This window comes from Panicum virgatum, chromosome 5K (genome assembly GCF_016808335.1).
Source record: "Panicum virgatum strain AP13 chromosome 5K, P.virgatum_v5, whole genome shotgun sequence".
NCBI lineage: Eukaryota > Viridiplantae > Streptophyta > Magnoliopsida > Poales > Poaceae > Panicum > Panicum virgatum.
In genome coordinates, this window is record NC_053140.1 from 50,452,535 (window position 1) to 50,472,814 (window position 20,280).

Sequence of the window (20,280 nt, forward strand, 5' to 3'; positions counted from 1 at the left end):
TCCAGCAAGGGCATCCAGATCGATCTTACACCAGCATTTGGGCTGAAAGCTACAGGGGAGCAAACAAGTTCACAACTCCCCCAGAAAAATCAGATGCAGACAAGGAACTTTCCAACAATAACTCGTCACCACATGTGACCTGCGGCTGATAACTAAAACTGATCTATAGGAACAGAGTTGATCACGGATTGTGGTAGGAAGTTTTTTTTAAATAAAAAACAACATTCCCTTGGAACCTGAACGGTATATTTTCTCAGTGGATCAACGTTTCATGATCATAAAAGAAGTATTACACGCAATGCACTTATATTGGCGGAGGCTGCGCCCGGGCTCCGTACAGGACTACTACTCACTGATAGTTACCGTGCTCCCGATTGCCTATATCCCGTCCCATCAGGCGATGCGGCTCGAGATATGCAAAAGAATGTGGTTTCTCTCCGTGTCTCTTCTGATTTCTTGTCATTCGGGTCTTGTAACTTCAGCAAGCAGGTGGATACTACAACAGCTGGCATTGGACGGAACTGATCTGCGTTGCGCCTACTTGTTTGCCATAGATGAGTCCATAACACTGCATGACTTGTCCATGAACTGCAGAAATGCGGGGGAGCTATTAGGAAGGAATCATAAATGTAACTTCTTAGGCAAGAATAATGAGGTAAAAATCAAGATTCAGTCTTCACAAAAGTACAGAGTAATTACCATTCTAACATTGCAACTGTCTCCTTAGGTCTGAGTAAGCAATCAGTTTAATTATTCTAACAGATTATGATACCTACAATTCTTGTGATGCAATTGCGCGACATGCTCCGATGGAGTAGCTACCTCATGGGCATATCCTAGTTATATTTCTCGGGTTACTGCAAACAAGTTCTCATATCCCTACCCATTCTGAATCTTGTAGCAGGTACAGAAAAATACTGAAAAAAATCTTATCTGATAATTTAGAAGACGGTATATAGAGATGTGTATTTCATATAACTCAAACAAACAGTGCATCAAATATATGGAAGTGTCTGCTGCTAAGTCTTACCTTTTTCATAGAATGTAACTCCTGTCCAAAAGGCTCTAGGAACTTCAAATCTATATCAAGGGGCCAAACCTGCATACAAGGAAAAAAATGGTATTTAAAAAAATATAATTCACATTGACTTGGTTCCATTTTCTTTCATACAGGCAACCAAATTATGTAGGCATTAACATATTATAGTTTTCAAATTATCACCAAAGCAAACAAATGTAAAGAACTGGACATGCAATGCATTACAGTAATCAAGCGCCCTAATATGAGTTGTTTTATAGAATGTATTTTGTATCTCTGATGCAATTTACATGACGACGAACCAGCAGCCTTCAATAGTGAAAAATCAGTTTCATAAACATGATCATGAAAGTGAGAGACACAAGATCAACGTGCAATAATCTCCCTAACGAGTAAGGTTTCTATTCGCAAAGATAGAATTAGAAAGACTACAGTATGAAAAAATGAATGTAAAGTGGTACAGAGTATCAACCATAATTAGAAGTTATAAGCAGAGCCAAATTAACTGACACTTGACACCATTAACATTAATGCTTTCATGTAAGTATACCATGTGGTTCTATCTAACATTTGTACTGCAACCACACAACCTGTCGAATTGCGAGCTAGGCATGGCAGTTGATGATGAAATCAACGACAATCGATGATGAAATCAACGTGATGATGAAATCAACGATCAACCAACTGACCCAGGAGGTCAGGGCTTCCAAGCAGGTCACACATGATTGAGCGAGATCAACCACGAGCACCATAACGGAACAGATTTAACACCATCGAATAGCTAATAGCTACATCAATCGCATATGAAGCGAGATGGAATTTCAAACACACTAAGATCAGGATGTTGATGGATTCATACCTTGAGCCCCATGAGCCTTAGCGGTGCCTGCTGCCCGGGTACGATGCACTCCGGCCCGGCTGCCTCCGCGAAGGCCTCCATGGCCAGCCCCTCCCCGATCGGATCCGGATGCTGCGGAGAAACCAACCAGCCTCCAGAATCAGCCTTCCTCCACACCAACCATAACCCAAACCAACCGCAATCAAGCCGGGGGGGACGGGTGCGCTGCGCACGTACCTTCATGACGGCGAGGGCGTACGCGGCGGAGTCGTCCTTCGCGGCGACGCGCAGGACGGGCGCGTGGTGGATGCGCGGGACGGGCCGGATCCCCTGGCCCCCCGGGGCGGTGGCCGCGGTGGCGCGCCAGGGCGCGTCGTCGCCCGCGAGGAGCGGGCGCTTGGAGCCGGCGTGGGGGGAGACGGACGAGGCCGCGGGGGCGGCGGTGGTGGCCGCCGGGAGGGCGGCCGGCGAGGAGGTGGTGGTGGTGAGGGACGCCATCGGATAAGGCGAAGGGGGCGCGGGGGGTTCCGCTTGCGTGTTGGGCTCGCTCGCGCTGCGGGGAGGCGAGAGGCGAGAGATGGGAGCGGGTGGGGGAGGGATCTTTTATCAACCGCGGGGGCCGGGTCCGGGTGGGGTTGGGAGTCGGTCGGTCCGAGTCGGCCGACGCGGTGCGTGTGTGGTTCGGGGAAGGGGGACGGGGACGCGGTGTGGGTGGTTGCGCTGCTGGGTGGATGACGGGTGGGGCCGGGGCTTTGTACCGGCCGATGGGATTGGACGGGTACGTTATGGTTTCCGCTGGCCGAGTTTGAGCTTGCTTGGAGGTTTGGCAGGCAAAAAAATGATGATCCGACTCCGGAAGGTTCTCTAAATTGATAAAGAATAGTCAACGTATCGATTCTGCTTAACATATACGCTGCTAAGTGCTAAATGTAAATAATGCCAAAACTTGAATGTTCAAAGGTAACTTTACAAGTAGACGCATCTTTTGAATGTTATCGTAGGTGAGACTCAAATATGAGTTCGAATTACGCCCAAAATCCAACTTGAAAGGTCAAATTCCACTTAAATTTCACCTTCCATTATATTAAATCATTATCTGTACAATAATATACGTACCCCAGTTTGTACAACTCTTAAAAAAGATGGGGAAAACCAAAATAAAAATAAGCTAAATAAATCAGTGAACCCCTCTCATGCAATTCTCCTCCCGTGTGTTGACTATCCCCTAATCACGTGCCGGTTCATATTCATTTCTCCAGCAACTAGAATATTGGTCTCAGTTCTGACCACGTGCAAGACGACGGCGTTTTCTTTTGTCGATCATCAAGAATCACCTTGCACAAAATCACTTTCGTGGGGATATCGCCGCCTCTGTCGATTCCGTCGCGTTTACCGCCGAAGACTTTGACGTCGACGTCGAGCTCCGCCGTGCCGTTGCTCCACTCCGACGACAAGCGGTCGCGGAGCCGCTCCGACAGCCCCACGCCCTAGCCCCGCGCCGCCGCCTCCACGGCCCTGTCCCGGCGCCTCCCCGCGCAGTCCCGCGGCTCCGTGGTCGCCCAGCCGAGCGCGACGCCCGAGTAGAGGACGGTCACGTCCGCGCGGTCGACGCACGCGTTGCGCGGGTGGAGGGTGAGGTTGAACGCCGGCGAGAGCACCGCCTCCGCAGCCGGGCCGATGCCGTCGCAACCGACGAGGTGGACGGAGAAGGAGGGGAGGCTCAGGAACGCCATGTACCTCAGCGCGACGACGCAGGCCGTGGCGCATATGACGAACGCGCCCTGCCATACGGTGCACGCGCCGCGCCTGGCAGGCGGCGCGCGGTGGCCGCGGCCACCAACTCGGCCGGACGCCGTTCCGCCGTCATGCGGATCGACTTGCCCGGCGCGCTCACCCATGGTGCGTGATCTGCCTCGTCGCCGAGCCTGCCTACGTGCGTGGATTAGGCTCTGGGTGACGAGGACTGGCGGTAAACTTGCCTGCGTAACGTGATCTATCTATCTGTTCGTGTCCGTCTCCGTCGATCAGGAAGAGAACGAGAGGTAGTTCGGCCCGGATTCATGAGGAGCACGAGTCTCTTCCTGCTATACCAACACAAATAGATCAGGAGGCCAGGCCCCAACCTTGTAATAATCAGATTATTATTACAGGTCTTTAATTCGATCGATTCGCATCGATGGCCGCCGACGGCAGCTCAGGCGGCGGCGAGAGACCACGCTCGCTGCTGGAACGGCACCCGCCGGTGCTCTGGTGCTTGACGTGCGCCATCCTGGTGGGCTTCGGAGTCTTCATGGTCTACATCTTCGAGCGCGCCCTGTACGAGCCCGCCCGAGTTCAAGGCCATCGTGTCCGCGTACGAGGGGCTCGACGCCCCGGCGGCCGGCGCGGGCACGGCGCCCACGTTCCGCGTCGCGCTCCGCGTCGGCAACGAGCTCAACAGGCGCGCGTTCTGCGCCGAGCGGGGCGCGGTGGCCGTGTCGTACGCGGGGGTGCCCCTCGCGCGCGCCGCCCTCCCGGGGTTCTGCGTGCCGGGGGGGGGGGGGAGGGGGGGGCGTCGGGACCGTGCCCGTGGTGGCCACGGGCGAGGGGACGCGGGGGGTGCCCGCCGGGCTGCGCCGGCGAATGGAGGAGCAGCGCCAGCGGCGGGAGAGGGTGCCGCTGTCGGTGCAGGTGACCGTGGAGAAGTTCACCGGCCGTAGCGCCGTGCCCGCGCCGATGCTGGTGTGGTGCCGCGCGATGCTGGATGGGCAGCCCGTGTGGCCGCCGTCGCTCTGCCCGCGCTTCTCTGTTGTCGATGCCGAACATGTTTTAGATGGCTGGAATCCGGGGTGGGCAAATTTAACCGAAACCGAAGAACCGAACCGAAAGAACCGGAACCGAAACCGAAATAACCGGAACCGAAAAATTCGGTTCCAGATATTGAAGAATCGAAAAAAATTCGGTTCCTACCCTCGGGTAACCGAATTAACCGAAAGAACCGAATTACATAAACTTTGCATTTTATAAGAGTATATTTAGTTTACATGTGATGTATCATACTTCAATTGCCATGTATTTCTCTTACTATATTGTTATTGTTCTCTTCTCAATTATTATTCTCTAAAGTAGAGGACTTATTGTCTAAATTTGCTATAGAACATGTATATTTTTCTTGTTATCTTAGCTTTCGGTAAAAAAAATCGGTTAGTTCGGTTAGAACCAAAACCGAACCAAAAGAATCGAGAACCGAAATACTCGGTTCCTGAAATTTCTTGGAACCGATCGGTTCCTATTTTCTAGGAACCGAATTTCTTCGAAAACCGAGGAACCAAACCGAATCGAAGAACCGAATGCCCACCCCTAGCTGGAATATTGGTCCCGCAATAGTTACTCCACCCATTAAGTGAGCACTCTCTACTATTTTGTTCGCGCAACTATGTTATGGTTGTTGTCGAAAAAGAAACAACGTTCCTGTTGTGCGCAAGTATAGCCGCTGTTCGGCGTATCCCCTGTTTAACATTTTTCTGGGATTTCTGTGTGTCGTTTCTGATTCTTTTTTTTAAAAAGAAATTTCTGATTCTTATACATGTCTCATTTGGGCAGAAGAACGTTCACAAGATAATGAACAAAATCATATGATATTTAGTGGCTCACACAAGTGTACTTTCCCGTGATGGCATCAGCATCGATGCTGCTGCGAGGCTTAGCACTGAAGCAAATCACACAATTAAGCCGATTCTTCCCGGGAAGTGGGTTGAGCTTATTTAGAGAAGAACATATCAGGTGCAAATTAATCTCTTCGTACAAATCATACAAACTTTAATCTGGATCACCAGATCAACATCCAAGGGGCATGTGAGATTAGATAATTTTACAATTAACCGTCCGCCTTTGGATTGGGTAATCACACTTTTACAAATCTCCCCTTCTCACCTCTGCGCCCCTCCTCTTGAATGTTGATCCGATGACCTAGATTGAAGTTTGTATGGAGAGATTGGTTTACACTTGATATATTCATATTCAGAGTGACACATATTACAGGCATGGACGGTACGTGTTAACGGCTAATGGCGTAGTAGAGCATTAACTTGACTACGAGGCTCCTTTCATCCAAAGTCTTTAGCACCTCATAACATTGTGGGAGAAGACCATAGTTTAGACACGGCCACTTGCGCTTAGACTCTTCGTACGAAGGCTCTAGTTCTATTTAAGCCGTGTGCAAGCGCAAGTGCAACCTCGCTGATACCGCGTGGCGTTTGCAATTTCTACCATCAACTCAAATCCTGAAACTAACGGCCCACCAAACTACGAATCAGCATAGCCACCTTCTCGCCCACTGACAAGCCGCTCCGCCATTCTCCAACAAGGCTCCCAGCACCCGGTCCACCACGCCTGCACTCTCTGACTTGCCGGGCCCATGCTTGACTTAAAATCGGCCCCACCACACACCCTCCTTCCACCTCGTTCTGCTAAGTGGTAACTCAAACGACGTGCCTCTTCACTAAGTCTCTCCCTCCCCAATCCCTCCCTCCCTCCCGATCCCCTCTTGGATCTCGCCGCGCGCTCGAAGGCAAGCGCCGTCGCGATGCCTGCGGCGGCCGTCCAAGGCGTCGGCGGCGCGGCCGACGCCGAGGAGCTGTTCCGTACCAAGCGCATACCGGAGATCCGCGCGGCGGAGGGCGCCACCCGCCGCGAGATCTCCGCCAAGGAGGAGGAGCTCCGGCAGCTCGTCGGCCGCAGCTACCGCGACCTGCTCGATTCCGCGGACTCCATCCTCCTCATCAAGCAGTCCTCCGACTCCATCTCCGACAACCTCTCCCGCATCTCCGGCTCCCTCTCGTCGCTCTCACCGCCGCCCGAGCCCTCCCCGGCCGCGAGCGCCGCCTCGCCGTCCCCGTCCGCTGGCGGGCGCGCGAGGCTCTACGCGCTTGCCGCGCGCGCCAAGTACCTGGTCGACACGCCCGAGCACATCTGGGGCCGGCTCGACGAGGGCCTCCTCCTGGAGGCGGCGGGGCGGTACCTGCGGGCTCAGGTCGTGCACGGGCGGCTCTCCCGCGACGCCGCGGCCGCCGCGCGGTTCCCGCTCCTCACGCACCAGGCCCAGCTCGTGGAGGCGTTCCGGCCGCAGATCGCCCAGCGCGCGCGCGAGCGCCTCGCCGACCGCCGCCTCCCCGTAGCGGCCCACGCTGACACTCTCGCGGCCGTGGCTGCGATCGACGCGCCGTCGCTCGCCCCGCCCCAGGCGCTCCTCCTCTTCCTTACCTCGCGCCGCGCGTGGATCACCCAAACCCTAACGGGGCTCGCCTCGGATCTGTCATCGTACACCTCCGTGCTGTGCGATGTGGCGAGGATCGTGCGTATCACGCTTGGCCACGTTGGGCAGTTGTTTTTGCCTGCGCTCAGTGAAATGCCACTGTTCTTCAAGACGGTGCTCGAGAAGACGCCACCTGAACAGCTATTCGGTGGCCTCCCAGACCCTGATGAGGAAGCGCGGCTGTGGAAGGAGCACATGAACCAGCTTGAAGCTACAATGGTGCTGCTTGAGCCAGATGCCGTAGCACAGGCCTGTACAAATTGGCTCAAAGAATGTTGTGCTGAAACTTTTGGTGTGATTGCTGGGGGGCAAAAGTTGGTTGATTCCATTGAGAGTGGGGAGCTACTTGGATCAATGCAAAGGCTTGTACGTGATGCGCTAGATGGGAGGGATGGGCTGGAGGGGAGTTTGGAACAGTGGCTGAAGAGCGTCTTTGGGTCAGAAATTGAATCGCCATGGGATCAGATCCGTGGGTTGATTTTGAAGGACAGCAAGGATATTTTTGAGGATTGGATGGAGGAAGCATTTGTGCGGCGGATGAAGGACATTTTGCATTCAGAGCTTGATAGTTTGGGTGCAAGTGTTAACGTGAAGGAATCAATTGATTCTATTGGTGCCAATTTTGATCCAAAGGATGCTGGAGATTTCTTTGCATACCTGCAGAAGTCTTCAAAGGGCGGTGGTTTCTGGTTCTCAGAGTCTAAGATCAAGAAAGGAGGAGTTTTGGCACACTTGAAACCAATTGCTGATGAGAATGATTTCCATAGCTGCCTTACCTCATATTTTGGGCCAGAAGTTAGTCGGATCAGGAATGCAATTGACAGCAAATGCAAGAGTATTTTGGATGATCTGTTAAGCTTTGTGGAGTCACATAATGCAGCCCCAAGACTAAAGGAATTAGTGCCATACCTCCAGGAGAAATGCTATAGGACCATCTCGGGAGTACTGAAAGAATTAGAAGCTGAGCTTAGAAAGCTCTCAGCTTTGTTGGGCACCAAAAAAGAGGATAATGACATACCTGCAGCATCTGTTATAGCGGAGAGGGCTCTATTCATTGGTCGTCTGTTGTTTGCGCTGAGATACCACTCAAGCCATGTACCCCTGATATTAGGCTCTCCAAGGGAGTGGGTGAAGGAGGCTGGTGGTGCAGCATTCGCCAGGTTGTCATCACCTACACCAAGACACTCAAGGGCATCTTTTGATTCTTCAATGTCTTTTACCCCCAGAAGACGCACATTTGACAGCCCTAGGAGTCCTGGAATGCAAATATCGGATAGCCCCAGGAAACAAACTATTGCTGCCGCTGTATCTTTATTTGGAGCTGATGATAGATCCAACCCTAGACTCGATGAACTTTACAAGACCCTGCAGTCACTTTGCATCATGGCTCATAGTGTATGGATATCATGGGTGTCTGCTGAATTATCTCATATTCTTTCATATGATCTCAATAAAGATGATTCACTATCCTCTTCAACTCCTTTGAGGGTATGCCTTCGAACCCACTTGTCTTTGTGATCATTGTCAGTATATAATACAGTGTAGCATTGAATTGCGTAACTGCATTTTATTTGTATTATCAACTGAAAAACAGGGAGGGGTTGATATTATAGTGACATTAACATATGCTAATAAGGACATCTAGTGTAGCTTATTGGACATCTCTGAACAGATAGAAGGCAATATCTCTTTGTACTGTACCTAGAAATACTAGGGAAATTAAGGAAAATAGCAGGTAGGTCTAGTTTAAGAGGTTTGGTCTTGCCTGACGAAGAACGGTGACTTTGGAAGCAAGTCTCATGGGATGTCCAAGAATGAATTTTAAAAGTGCAGAGTTTGATTGCGGATCTAGAAAAATATGTGCCACAATTTGAGTGACTATATCATTCAGCTCTAGGTGTCACCATTGTGCACATTGCTTAATTGCTACCTAGCCTGCCTGCTTAGGGGCTATCAGGTGCTTAGCATCACTGGTATGCACTTGCCTAAGTCAATGACTAAATTTTACTATTTTGGCCAGAGTATTCGTCATCAACCTCAAACTATTTAGTGGCCAAAATAATGTTCTCATGCTTTTGTTGAGTATTGAATTCTAGTTGTTTTAATTCTGGTTTCGTTGTCTTGTCAGGGTTGGGAAGTCACAATCATCAAACAAGAGGAAACAGCTGAAGGCCCCTTGGAGATGAAAATAGCTCTTCCATCAATGCCTTCACTGTATATCATATCCTTTCTTTATCAAGCATGTTTGGAGATTCATAAAGTTGGAGGGCACATCCTGGGCAGAATTATCTTGCATAATTTTGCATGGGAGCTACTGCAGAAGGTATGTCCCATTGTCCCCGTTATGAGTTCACAAACAGTTATGATGCATTGGACAAAAACTGGAGGATTTTTATCAAACATTTAGTCAAGACTCAAGAATCCAAGAGTTAACTCTTTGAGTTAGATCTAACTATAAGCTGTTTCTTCTTGGATCATAAACCACAAAATAGCTTCTTCGTTGTTCTAGTTTGGCACAGTTGAGTTTTTTGGAACTTTATTTGCAGGCTCTTTGTCTGCATATGCTGGATTATAGATACTTCAAACCGGAATGATAAATCTACAACAACAGTGGCACATCTTAAGAAACAAATTCTTTGTCTTGTTCCACTATTAGCGCTTCGAAAGTCTAATTCATATTCTTCCAGTATTGGAATAAATTATTAGTCAAACTACTGCAGCTTAAGAAAAATTTCTTGTTCTATATAAAATAGTAATGTATCATCGATTTAGGTGGCCATGTTGTCTACAAAATACAAACTGGAACGAGTGCATTCATCTAGACAATAGGCACTACTGCTTGAGTACTTCAGCTTCGAAAATGTTCCAAGTGCATTTGATTTTTAGATGACCTAGTTGCTGCATGTGTTCATAGAAGTATTTGTCTCAACCAGTGCTGATGATGATTCCATATGAACCTGGCAGTATAAGTCTTTCGAGCAATATGATCTAACTTTTTTTTAAGGAATATATGATCTAACTTTGAACCTGGCAGTATAGGTTTTTCGAACAATATGATCAATATGATCTAACTTTTATTTAAATGTATGCAGGTCATTAATATTTATGAAAAATTCCTTGTATCTATTGAATCTGGGAATTCTCGAGTTTCAGAGAAAGGAGTTCTGCAAATACTGCTAGACCTGCGTTTCATTGGTGATGTCCTATCAGGAGGCAAAAGTTCTTCCACCAACACTACTGAAACACAGACAAAACAGGACCCTTTACCAAGCACTGTCACCAAGTCTTCCTTCAGGAGAAAACAGTCACAATCACATGCAGACTTAGCTGTCGTAGAGCCTATAAACAAGTTAATCAGTAAGCTCTCGCAGAGATTGGATCCAATAGACTGGGCCACGTAAGAACTCTTCCGATTTAAATTGTTATATCTGTCAAGTCATTAAAATATGTGAGAAATAAACTAAAGACTCCTGTATTATGTTCCTACCAACTGAAACAATATTTCTTGCAACAGGTATGAACCTTACCTCTGGGAGAACGAGAAGCAATCTTACAAGCGTTATGTTGTTCTTTTTGGTTTTTTGGTCCAATTGAATCACATGTACACTGGTACTGTACAAAAGTTACCAACAAAGTCAAATACAGATTCGAATATCATGAGGTGCTCTCAGGTTCCAAGATTCAAGTACCTACCGATCAGGTAAGTAATAATCGGTGTGGTGCCTAAATAACTAAATACAGGTTTATGTTGTTGCCAAGTGCATGTTTCTGTAGGCAAGTTTCAACTCTAGACTTCTAGTTTCACGATCAGGCAACTTATCAGCTTTGTACCCACCTGTGCAATCAGCGGAAATAGCTACGATACGATAACAAGAAAAGTGTGCATAGCACTATTTGTTGATAAGATATTCATGGATGGGTGGTAAAACCTGATGTATTTTTATGCGAATTATTCTGGAGCATGTAATTGGCAGTGATTTCGATAGCAGCGGCTTATCTGCTGAATGTCAAGAGCTTACGTTAGTGAGGCATGTTCTAAGTGTTCCATCCGCACACTGTCATCACATCTAACAAATTTTGGATGCAACTTTGTAGTCTGTTCTAGTCTATTGTACGTGGAAATGACAAAGTTGAAAGTAAAATTATGTAGGTTTATAACATATTTGAAATGTGCTCATTCTGCATTTAGAAGACCTGTAAAGCATTCTTTTATTAAACCCCCCTCTTTTTTGCTTAGGAATCTATGTTAGGAGTTCTTTCTAAGGGCCATTTTTTAGGTGTCTTGTGAAGAAGAATATATTATCTAGTTTGTTGATTATAATCAGTTCGTATTTGTCTTTTTGCCTGCAGTGCCCCAGCTATATCATCAAGACCACACAAATCATCACTACAGTCACCATCTAGCGACAATGCCTCTAAAGGTCCTTGGAAATCATATTCAAATGGTGATAGATCTACCGCACCAGAATTTGATGATAATGCAAGTCTTGTTGGTGCTGCTCCATTGCTGAAGTCATTTGTTACTCAGGTGACTGACTGACTACAAGTTTATTTATTTTTAACTTCAATTCATATGCTATTAACTATTAAGCTAAACAAACAAACAATCATTAAATTTGTCCATCAATATTCGTTCTGCCTGCTTGAGGAAGTTATGGTTATTATGACAAGAAATGCTTAGGAAATTATTTCACTAGTACATAACATTTTTGTTTGGAAGCATGGAAAATGAATTGAGCACTAAGCCACTAACTGGTCTAAACCTTGTGATTATCACTAGGACATATCATTTTCGTTTGGAAGCCAAAAGGGTGTTGTGTGTACTTTTGATTTTTCATGTAATTCTTGAGCTTTGGAAAGGGGAAGAAATATTTCCTTTTCTTTTACTAATGAAATTCAGTTCTGGTGTTCTGTCAACACCATTCACGAACCTTATTTACACAGCCTAAAATCTGACATGTTTCTTTTAACTGATATATTCATCCATGCCATGCTGTTCATCAGGTCGGGAGCAAATTTGGGGAGAACACATCAAGATGGGGGTCCATGCTCTCTGATAGCCAGGTCGGTAAGCTAAGTGACATTCTTCCTGGACCAGCAGCTGGGTTTTTCTCTTCTTTCACATCTGGAGTTCGATATGATTCATAGTCACGGTACCATGAGCCTTGATCGATATGATTCAACCTATACTTCCTATACGTTAAATGGAAATCCACACCTGTCATCGAGAGATTGTCACCACTGTTGGCAGGTGTAGTCTGCCATTGGAAATCTGTTGGTTACAGAATGACGCATGGTTGGCCCAGTATTGCTAGCCTTATCCTTGATGCGCCTCCTCAGATGCTTTGTTGTGGCTGGGCAGTTTCATGGAGAAGCTTAAAAAAATATGATGCCAAGAAGACAATACCTAATTCATTCTGGTGACTGGACACAGATTTCAGGAGTGGTTAAGGAAATCAAATGTGATTCCAGTGTGTTTTCCTGCTGGCGATTTGACACAGTACATAGGACAAAGCAAGTGCTGATATTGGATGACATTTTTGCGGACTCGGACCATCTCGTGGATACTCTGACACATGAAGTCGTGAGAAGAATTTTGGGCGTCCATTCTTTCTTTCTTTTCCTCTTCTTTGTCTCGATGAGTCAGGAGGATTTTTTTGGGAAAAGTGCTGAAACTGCAATGTTTGTGGTTTTCCATGTAGGCAAAGTTGCTGATGTGTACAATGGAAAGTATAGCAATAAAGTCTTTATTGTCCCCTTTGAACCTGTGCTCATTTCTCTGAAAAGGAAAAAAAGCAGTTGCAGCAGCATTAGTTGCTGAATTTGTACGTGGCTAATTAGGAGGGCAGAAACCACCGCAAGGAGTATCCAAAGGCACCACGGAAGAGAAAGGTTGGCAGTGGGGGGCGTAAGGGTGTGTCGTGTGTGGTGTGCCCGCAGTCCGCACGCACCAGGCCGTGCCATGGATTGGAAGGTTTCGGGCTGGAAAGGTGCCCGCCTTAGCCTTCTGATGCGTACGTGAGTGATGGACCGTGGCGTGCGCGGATGGCGAACCGCGAACGACCGCCCTTCAGCCCGTTCGAAAGAGAGTGGAGTAACGGCATGTCAATATGGCATGATTTGATGGACAAAGAGATGGGGGGGGGGGGGGGGGGGGGGGGGAAATTCAATGACGCACGTCTCCAACATGATCGAGTGCTCTCCTTCGTGACGTTCACGTTTTACCCGTTTATTACTAACCGTCAGTTGGGGAGGCTCAGTATTGGGTTTTTCTTGTTTTGTTTCCTCTCCAATCCACCCTAATCCACACACACAGAGACTATGATGGTAAAGTCAACCTTGGGCTCTGACTCCCCGTTTCTAGAAGGGAGCCGGCCGCCCAAGCTTCTAAAGATTCGAGAAGATACGACGGCTTTACGCATGCTGATTCTACGTCGTATCAGATCGACCACGTCGATCGACGATCCTGTTGATATTATAGTATATAATTATATATAATAATCTCAGTATCTTGCCAAACACACTACCGAGGACGTGTAGTGTGTTTGGCCGGTTGGCCCGCGCTCCTCTCTACTCTGCGTCTGGCGTCTGGGCACCCGGTGAACGTGGTACGCCACACCGTACCGGACCACCGACGAATCAACCAAGACTCCAAGGGCGTTCCAAAGTCACGGTACCCCCTCCCCTGTGCGGATGTACGTCAGATGGGACCTCGCCACGATTATCGTCGGGCGAGATACTGAGATTATTATATACAATTCTCCCGTGCCCGCGTCGACCGAACTCCGAAGCCGCCGCACGAGGCGGCGGTGGTTAGCGGCCGAAGCACCGTGGACCGGGACAGGGCGCTGAACGTTCTGGTTAGCTCCACTGGCGGAGCTATGACGTTGGGGCCACATAGAGCCCCCCCCCCCCCCAATTCTTTAGTCTCCTTTCATCATCTGGCAGGCCTGCTGGGCGCGCGCGCACTCGCTTGTTACTGCGTTCGGCTGGTCTCCAGCCCTCCAGCGCTACAATTTTTCTCTCTCACATCGCTCCAGCTCCAGCCTGCCGAACGCAGTGTTAATGCCGCCTCAGTGGAGAGACAGATAGTCCGGCCGGGACACCGGTTTGGCAGCTCGGCGCGCCTCCGGAATCTCGATCGAGATGCGCCGAACCAAGACGCCGTGGTTTACCGGTACACAGGTCACTAGGTCAGGCAGCAGTTGGAGTATCCATGTTGAGAAAAGAAAACATCCCCGTTTCTGACTGTTCTCGGCTAGCAGCCTTTCGCATCGCAGCCAGGTACCCATCGGGGGCTCCAGCCTACTTCGGCGAGTTGGGCGAAGCTAGTGACTGCGAGCGATGTCCTCTCGAGAATGCAAGATCTATATCTATCTGTCAGCAAGACATGTCTAGCTAGTTATTATCGCGGCCTTGAGGACGACATGGCGAGCGCGGGTCGCCGGGAGCAAGGCCCGGCCGGGCTCCTGAGACGCGTGAGCGAAGTGAACCGCTTGGAGCGAGCACGAGCCGGCCGGCGACCCGCATCCGGCGAGAAAGCCAGTGCGGTCGTGTGGGAGGCGGATTCATTGATGATGGGAATGGACAATCCTACTGCTGGTAGGAGTATCTCGGTGCACAGTGCAGTTGGGTCGTCGGCACGCAAGCAGCCGGACCGAGATCTATCGGCCTCGTCCTTGTATCTCCGAATGTCGGATGAACTGGTGAACCTACTCCGGTCTTTTCGGATGTCTTGTACGCTCGCTGCCCGTTCCGGGTTCAAAAAGCCAGTGTGTATAGGCTACAGACTTCAGGTTGGAGAACCGCAAAAGGACTAAAGGAGCATCTTTGTTAGTCAGTGCAGTACGATGTACAAACTCCAAAGGCGTCTCGGATGCAAAATGTCTCGCATCCTCCTTGCCCATTCACATGTATTTATTCTCATCGCAGTTTGAAGGACAATATATAGCGCAATTTGAAGGGCTGTCACATCTATACTTCTTTTCAAGGGTAATCGGTGCGGGTGCTCTGCCTTTTCATCTAAGATAAAAGAAGTAATGTGTACAGGAACTGAATTTTCACAAACAAAAAAAAGGCAGGATCCTAGAAAGACAGGAACCACTGCTACCTACTGTCTGATCATTATTCCCATTTCCATATGGCTATGCATAATGACATGAACTGCTACAGTGCAAACTTAAACCACATTCTTAATGTCATAAATCATTTTCAATTTATTATTTTACCGTCGAGATCATTTGAACAATCTCTATCGAACAGGTTCCATCGACCATCGTTCCCTGTTGATCTTTACACGTACACCTCCTGAAATAATAGCACCAAAGGACAGGTGTTTACTTGATAAGCACACCAGCACTGTGTCGGGGGACGTCTCTCTCGCTGCTTCGAGTTCACTGATCGCAACCAGGCGTGCTCTGTTCAGGCGCGCGTTCAATGAGGTTTGCTAGAACGTCATCCAGGTGTAGGTAGGGGGACCTGAACTGAACCAAAGCTTGCCTGGATACCTCTGAACTCTGATCCGTGCCCCCTGACCTCTGCAGGACTGCAAGCTGACGAGCGGCGTACAGTGGCCTATGCCGTCGCTATTTGGACACATGACGAATTCATACAGGTGCCACCAGATCAATAGGAACCATGTCAAGGGTTAAGTGCGAGAAGGTAAAGCAGCAGCAGGGAGTATTGGTCACCCTAACCCAAACGACTTGCGATCTCGTGCCGCGACCCAATCAGCTGCAGCCATGGATGGCTGGAAACGGACAGACGGGTGGTTGGGACTCCATACCGTATCGATCGGCACCCACCAGGAGTATGCAGCAAAGTCCATAGGCGAGAACGGGTATTGCGACGGCAGCTGAGGAGCATGTCGTGATTGTCATAAACCAGCAACGACTGTAAATGGGACTTCTGCTTGACGACGGCTGTTGCTTTAGCTTGGTACTCCTATATTGATCTTTCACCGCCGTTGTCGGATTTGCTACAGGATCCAGGTTTTGTCGTCCCATTGGTACGCCGTTTTGAAAATGTGGGGCTTGTGGCATAAAGTTTTGGAATTTTGGGAGTTCATGGTCAACTAGGCTAGAGTGACGAATTAGGCGCATTCTTGCCAAAAGCATTACTGAACGTTATATAAATAGGGCTGTCATGCCTAATAGCATGATTATTGATCATTGGCGCAGTTAAAAATTTAAGGAAAAAGTCCGTTTACACCCACGAACTATTAAAAAAGTCTGATTTTCAATCTTCAACTACAAAACTGGATAACAAAAGTCATCCAACTATTGAAACCAGGCAAATTTAGCCTCTTTGGTGGTTTTTCATTTTGTGAGAATTAAAAAAATTTAATTTTAAACTAAAAAATCATAAGTAATTTATTTTAAATCATAAAAATACGAAATGGGTATCAAATTTTTTCTAAAAATGTAACCTATCTATTGGCATGATACTTTTCAGTTATTCATATCCATTTTTTTATTTTCATAATATTTGCTTGCTTGTAGTTATGTCTATTATTTTTAAATAACCAAGATTCAAATAGAGCAATAATAGATAGGTTATATTTTTAGAAATTTTTTGATACTAGTTACAATTTTTTTTATTTAAACTAAATTATTTTTTATTTTTTTAGATTTAATTAGAATTTCTTTATTTTTAAAAAATACAAAACTACCTTGGCAACCACCCAAGGGCCAAATTTGCCTAGTTTTGACAGTTGGATGGTCTATATTTTCTGGTTTTGTAGTTGAAGGTTGAAAATTGGACTTCTGCGGTAATTCAGACTTTTTCCAAAATTTAATAATTAGTTGCTTGTACTGACTTAATAACACGAGTAGGTAGTTTGTTTTTGGACAATGCGTGAGCATGCCAATACAAGTAGGAAGGACAACAGCATGCACCCTCCTATAGAAACTAGATACCTGAAATCTCACTGACGCATGGAGTGACTGTCATCATAACGCAAACTAAGTCACAGTTAGGATATCACATCCATTGCATTTCTTTTCGGAACAAATGCCAATGTCTTGCAGACACATTTTTTTTAGATAATGGATGAAAAACATCCGGCCTCTACGCTCAAGGGCATACACAGCCAATTATTACAGGGTTCGCATAAATAGGAAAAATAGAGGAGAGCGAAACTGTTCTCAAAGATAAAATTACAGCAAACGATAAAAAGTGTTCCATCCCCCCTTGATGAACTCCAAAGCGATAGTCTCTATGTTTCTGCTCATCAAGGAAAGTGCTGTCTTGGCTTGCTCCTCACGCTGCAGCTGCACCCAGAAACGTAACCAGTACCTCCCCCTGAAAATAACCTGCAAAATCGAATGGTATTTAACTTTGTGAAAAATTATATCATTCCGGCATCTCCAGATTGCCCAGCAAACAGCAGCCACTCCCACCCAAATCAAATTCCTAATATTTTTAGATTGATTAGAAAGCCATGAGCCAAACATATGACTAATCGAATTAGGTGGAGTCAAACCTGTAGCGTAAGAAATTATCCTCCAAACCATTCTCGCGTACGGGCAATCTAAGAAAAGATTATCTATAGACTCATTAATATTACAGCCACAACATTTTTGGCTACCCGTCCAGTTCTTTTTAGCAAGATTATCTTTTGTTAAAACCACTCCCTTTTGCAGATACCAAAGGAAGATTTTAATTTTGAGAGGAATCTTTAGTTTCCAAATACTCTTATGTCGAAATGGTGGGTTTCTATCTATCAGATGTAGATAGAGAGAGCGAACTGTATATGACCTGGATGTTGTCATATTCCAGTTGAAATTATCAGGCTCGTCCACCAAGTTGACATGGGCGATTTGCGCTACAAGGTTTTGCCATTCAAGCAGTTTATTATCCACCAACGCTCTCCTGAAGGATACCTGGAGAGGCGACGTGACCATAACTTTAGCCACTGTTGCGTGTGGATCCCTCACTATATTGTAGATTGATGGATATTTAACTTTGAAAGGTCTGTCTCCTATCCATGTATCTTCCCAGAATCTGTTCTTGGACCCATCCTTTACCACAAAAGAGCCAAGGCCGAACACCTCATCTTTAATCTTCATGAGGCCTCTCCAAAAATGAGAGTCATAGGATCTTGCCTTTACCTGGGTTAGTGACTTGGAATGTAGATATTTATTAGTTAGCAGCTTTTGCCACATGCCATCGGTATTCAGCAGGTTTACAAGCCACTTAGCCAATAAACACTTATTCTGCAATTGCAGATTTACGATTCCAAGTCCTCCTTGGTCCTTAGGACGACACAAGATGTCCCACTTGACAAGTCGGTATTTATGTTTATCCGATGATCCTTGCCAGAAAAACCTTGATCTAAATTTGTCAAGGTTTTTGAGAACCCCTTTGGAAATTTCAAAGAAGGACATCATGAACATGGGTAGACTACTAAGTACTGAGTTTAAGAGGACTAGCCGCCCTCCATAGGATAGATATTTCGCTTTCCAACAAGAGAGCTTTTTCTCGAAGCGTTCTTCTATTTTTCTCCATTCAGAATTTAGGAGTTGTTTGTGGTGCATAGGGATCCCTAGATATCTGAAGGGATATTCACCAGCATTACAGCCAAAGAGATTAGTGTAGGTATCTTTTATCTCTTTGGCGGCACCAAAACAGAATATTTCGCTCTTGTGGAAGTTGATCTTGAGACCTGATAATTGCTCGAAAGCACATAGCAAAAGTTTGAGATTTTTTGCTTGTTCCAGGTCATGGTCAATAAAGATGATAGTGTAATCCGCATATTGCAGTATTGATAAACCATCCTCTACAAGATGAGGAATGACACATCTTATTTAATCATCGGCTTTTGCTTTCTTGACCAGGAGAGTCAGCATATCAGCCACGATGTTAAATAAGATAGGTGACATAGGACACATGACTGCCAGAAACCTTTAGAAAGACTCTAAAGCTACAGAATCAGTCTTGAAAACGTCTAGCGCATCCAGAAACCATCTCATTCAACGTTCTGAACAGACAGCGTCGTCTGAAAACTAATGTGGACTTGTGGAGAATACTAGTACTGATTGATTTTTCTTTTCTTTTCTTTTCTTTTCTTTTCTTTTGGTTTATTCCATTGAAATAAATTAAAGTTCTGCCAGAAGATGCAATCTCTGTGTGTCGGAGGTAGTCCATTATTTCACAATAAACAGTTTTAGAAAGCTGGTGTGCTATTGAAATACAGTAGTAGTCTAAAAGAAGAACAGTAATACCTATAACTATATGGATTTATTTTCAAACAAACTGACCTAGCTTCATAAGTACTTTTATGGGAGAAACAGTTCCCTTCAGAATTTCCTTTTCTAATAATCTTCCAACGAAAGCATATTTAGGTTTGATGTGATTTAATAAAATTACGTCGCAAGTATACTAAAGGATTCACATTCCTAAAGGAAGCCCCCCAAAAACATTCGGTGGCACCTAAGCATGGTATCTCACTTTAGCTAGATATTCTACTTAGCTAGATATTCTACTCAAATGCACATTATAGACACAACAGCTCGGGGTGAAAAGCATAAGAAAAATGGAGTTAGATAGCCACAGGCCCCACGAGGTCATGCAGTGACATTTCAGCCAATTGCCCATACCTTGATCACTTGATGGGCACTCTTCTGAGTTAACCAGACCTGATCTTACAGCCATGACCACACTGACAGTAACTTAAGGACGGTTGATGCTACTTGTTAAAGGCCTCACCATTCCATGAACTGACCTTTTTTTCTCTTTCTTATAAGTTCTCTTATACTAGTCGATTGTCGGCACCGATTAACATGTAGTACTTGATGCTACAAGAATCAGACTAATAATAGCGATGATATGAACTCATCTGGAACAACTAAAAGAGGCAATGGGTTTCAAATTAACAAATAGAACTCCAAATACAAATGGCAAAGGATAAACTTGAATAAACACTGCAATCCAGTACAGAAAAAAGCCAAGCTTTTAAATTTTTTTCCAACTACTCCAAAAAGTCCCTCACGCCAATTTCTTTTACAAGCATTAGGAGCTTAAGATTATCCTTAGCCCGTACACGTGTAGGATCCCCAGGCGTACTAACTCCAAACTGTGGGCATGTCTTGATTAACAACCGTCCGTAGG

At 46.4% G+C, this 20,280-nt stretch overlaps 2 protein-coding genes across 2 annotated transcripts; one reads left to right on the top strand and one right to left on the bottom strand.

The window, feature by feature from the left end:
* Nucleotides 1-201: 201 nt before the first annotated feature.
* LOC120708240 lies at nt 202-2,462 on the bottom strand. Its single transcript, XM_039993386.1, has 4 exons — nt 2,115-2,462; nt 1,899-2,009; nt 1,031-1,099; nt 202-588 (listed from the first exon to the last, which is right to left on the bottom strand). The coding sequence occupies exons 1-4, from the start codon at nt 2,373-2,375 to the stop codon at nt 538-540; spliced, it is 492 nt and encodes a 163-aa protein (XP_039849320.1). The 5' UTR covers nt 2,376-2,462; the 3' UTR covers nt 202-537.
* Nucleotides 2,463-6,339: 3,877 nt separating this feature from the next.
* On the top strand, nt 6,340-12,936 carry LOC120708241 (conserved oligomeric Golgi complex subunit 1-like). Its single transcript, XM_039993387.1, has 6 exons — nt 6,340-8,658; nt 9,299-9,493; nt 10,263-10,567; nt 10,685-10,870; nt 11,521-11,698; nt 12,175-12,936. The coding sequence occupies exons 1-6, from the start codon at nt 6,442-6,444 to the stop codon at nt 12,316-12,318; spliced, it is 3,225 nt and encodes a 1,074-aa protein (XP_039849321.1). The 5' UTR covers nt 6,340-6,441; the 3' UTR covers nt 12,319-12,936.
* The last annotated feature ends 7,344 nt before the right edge of the window (nt 12,937-20,280 follow it).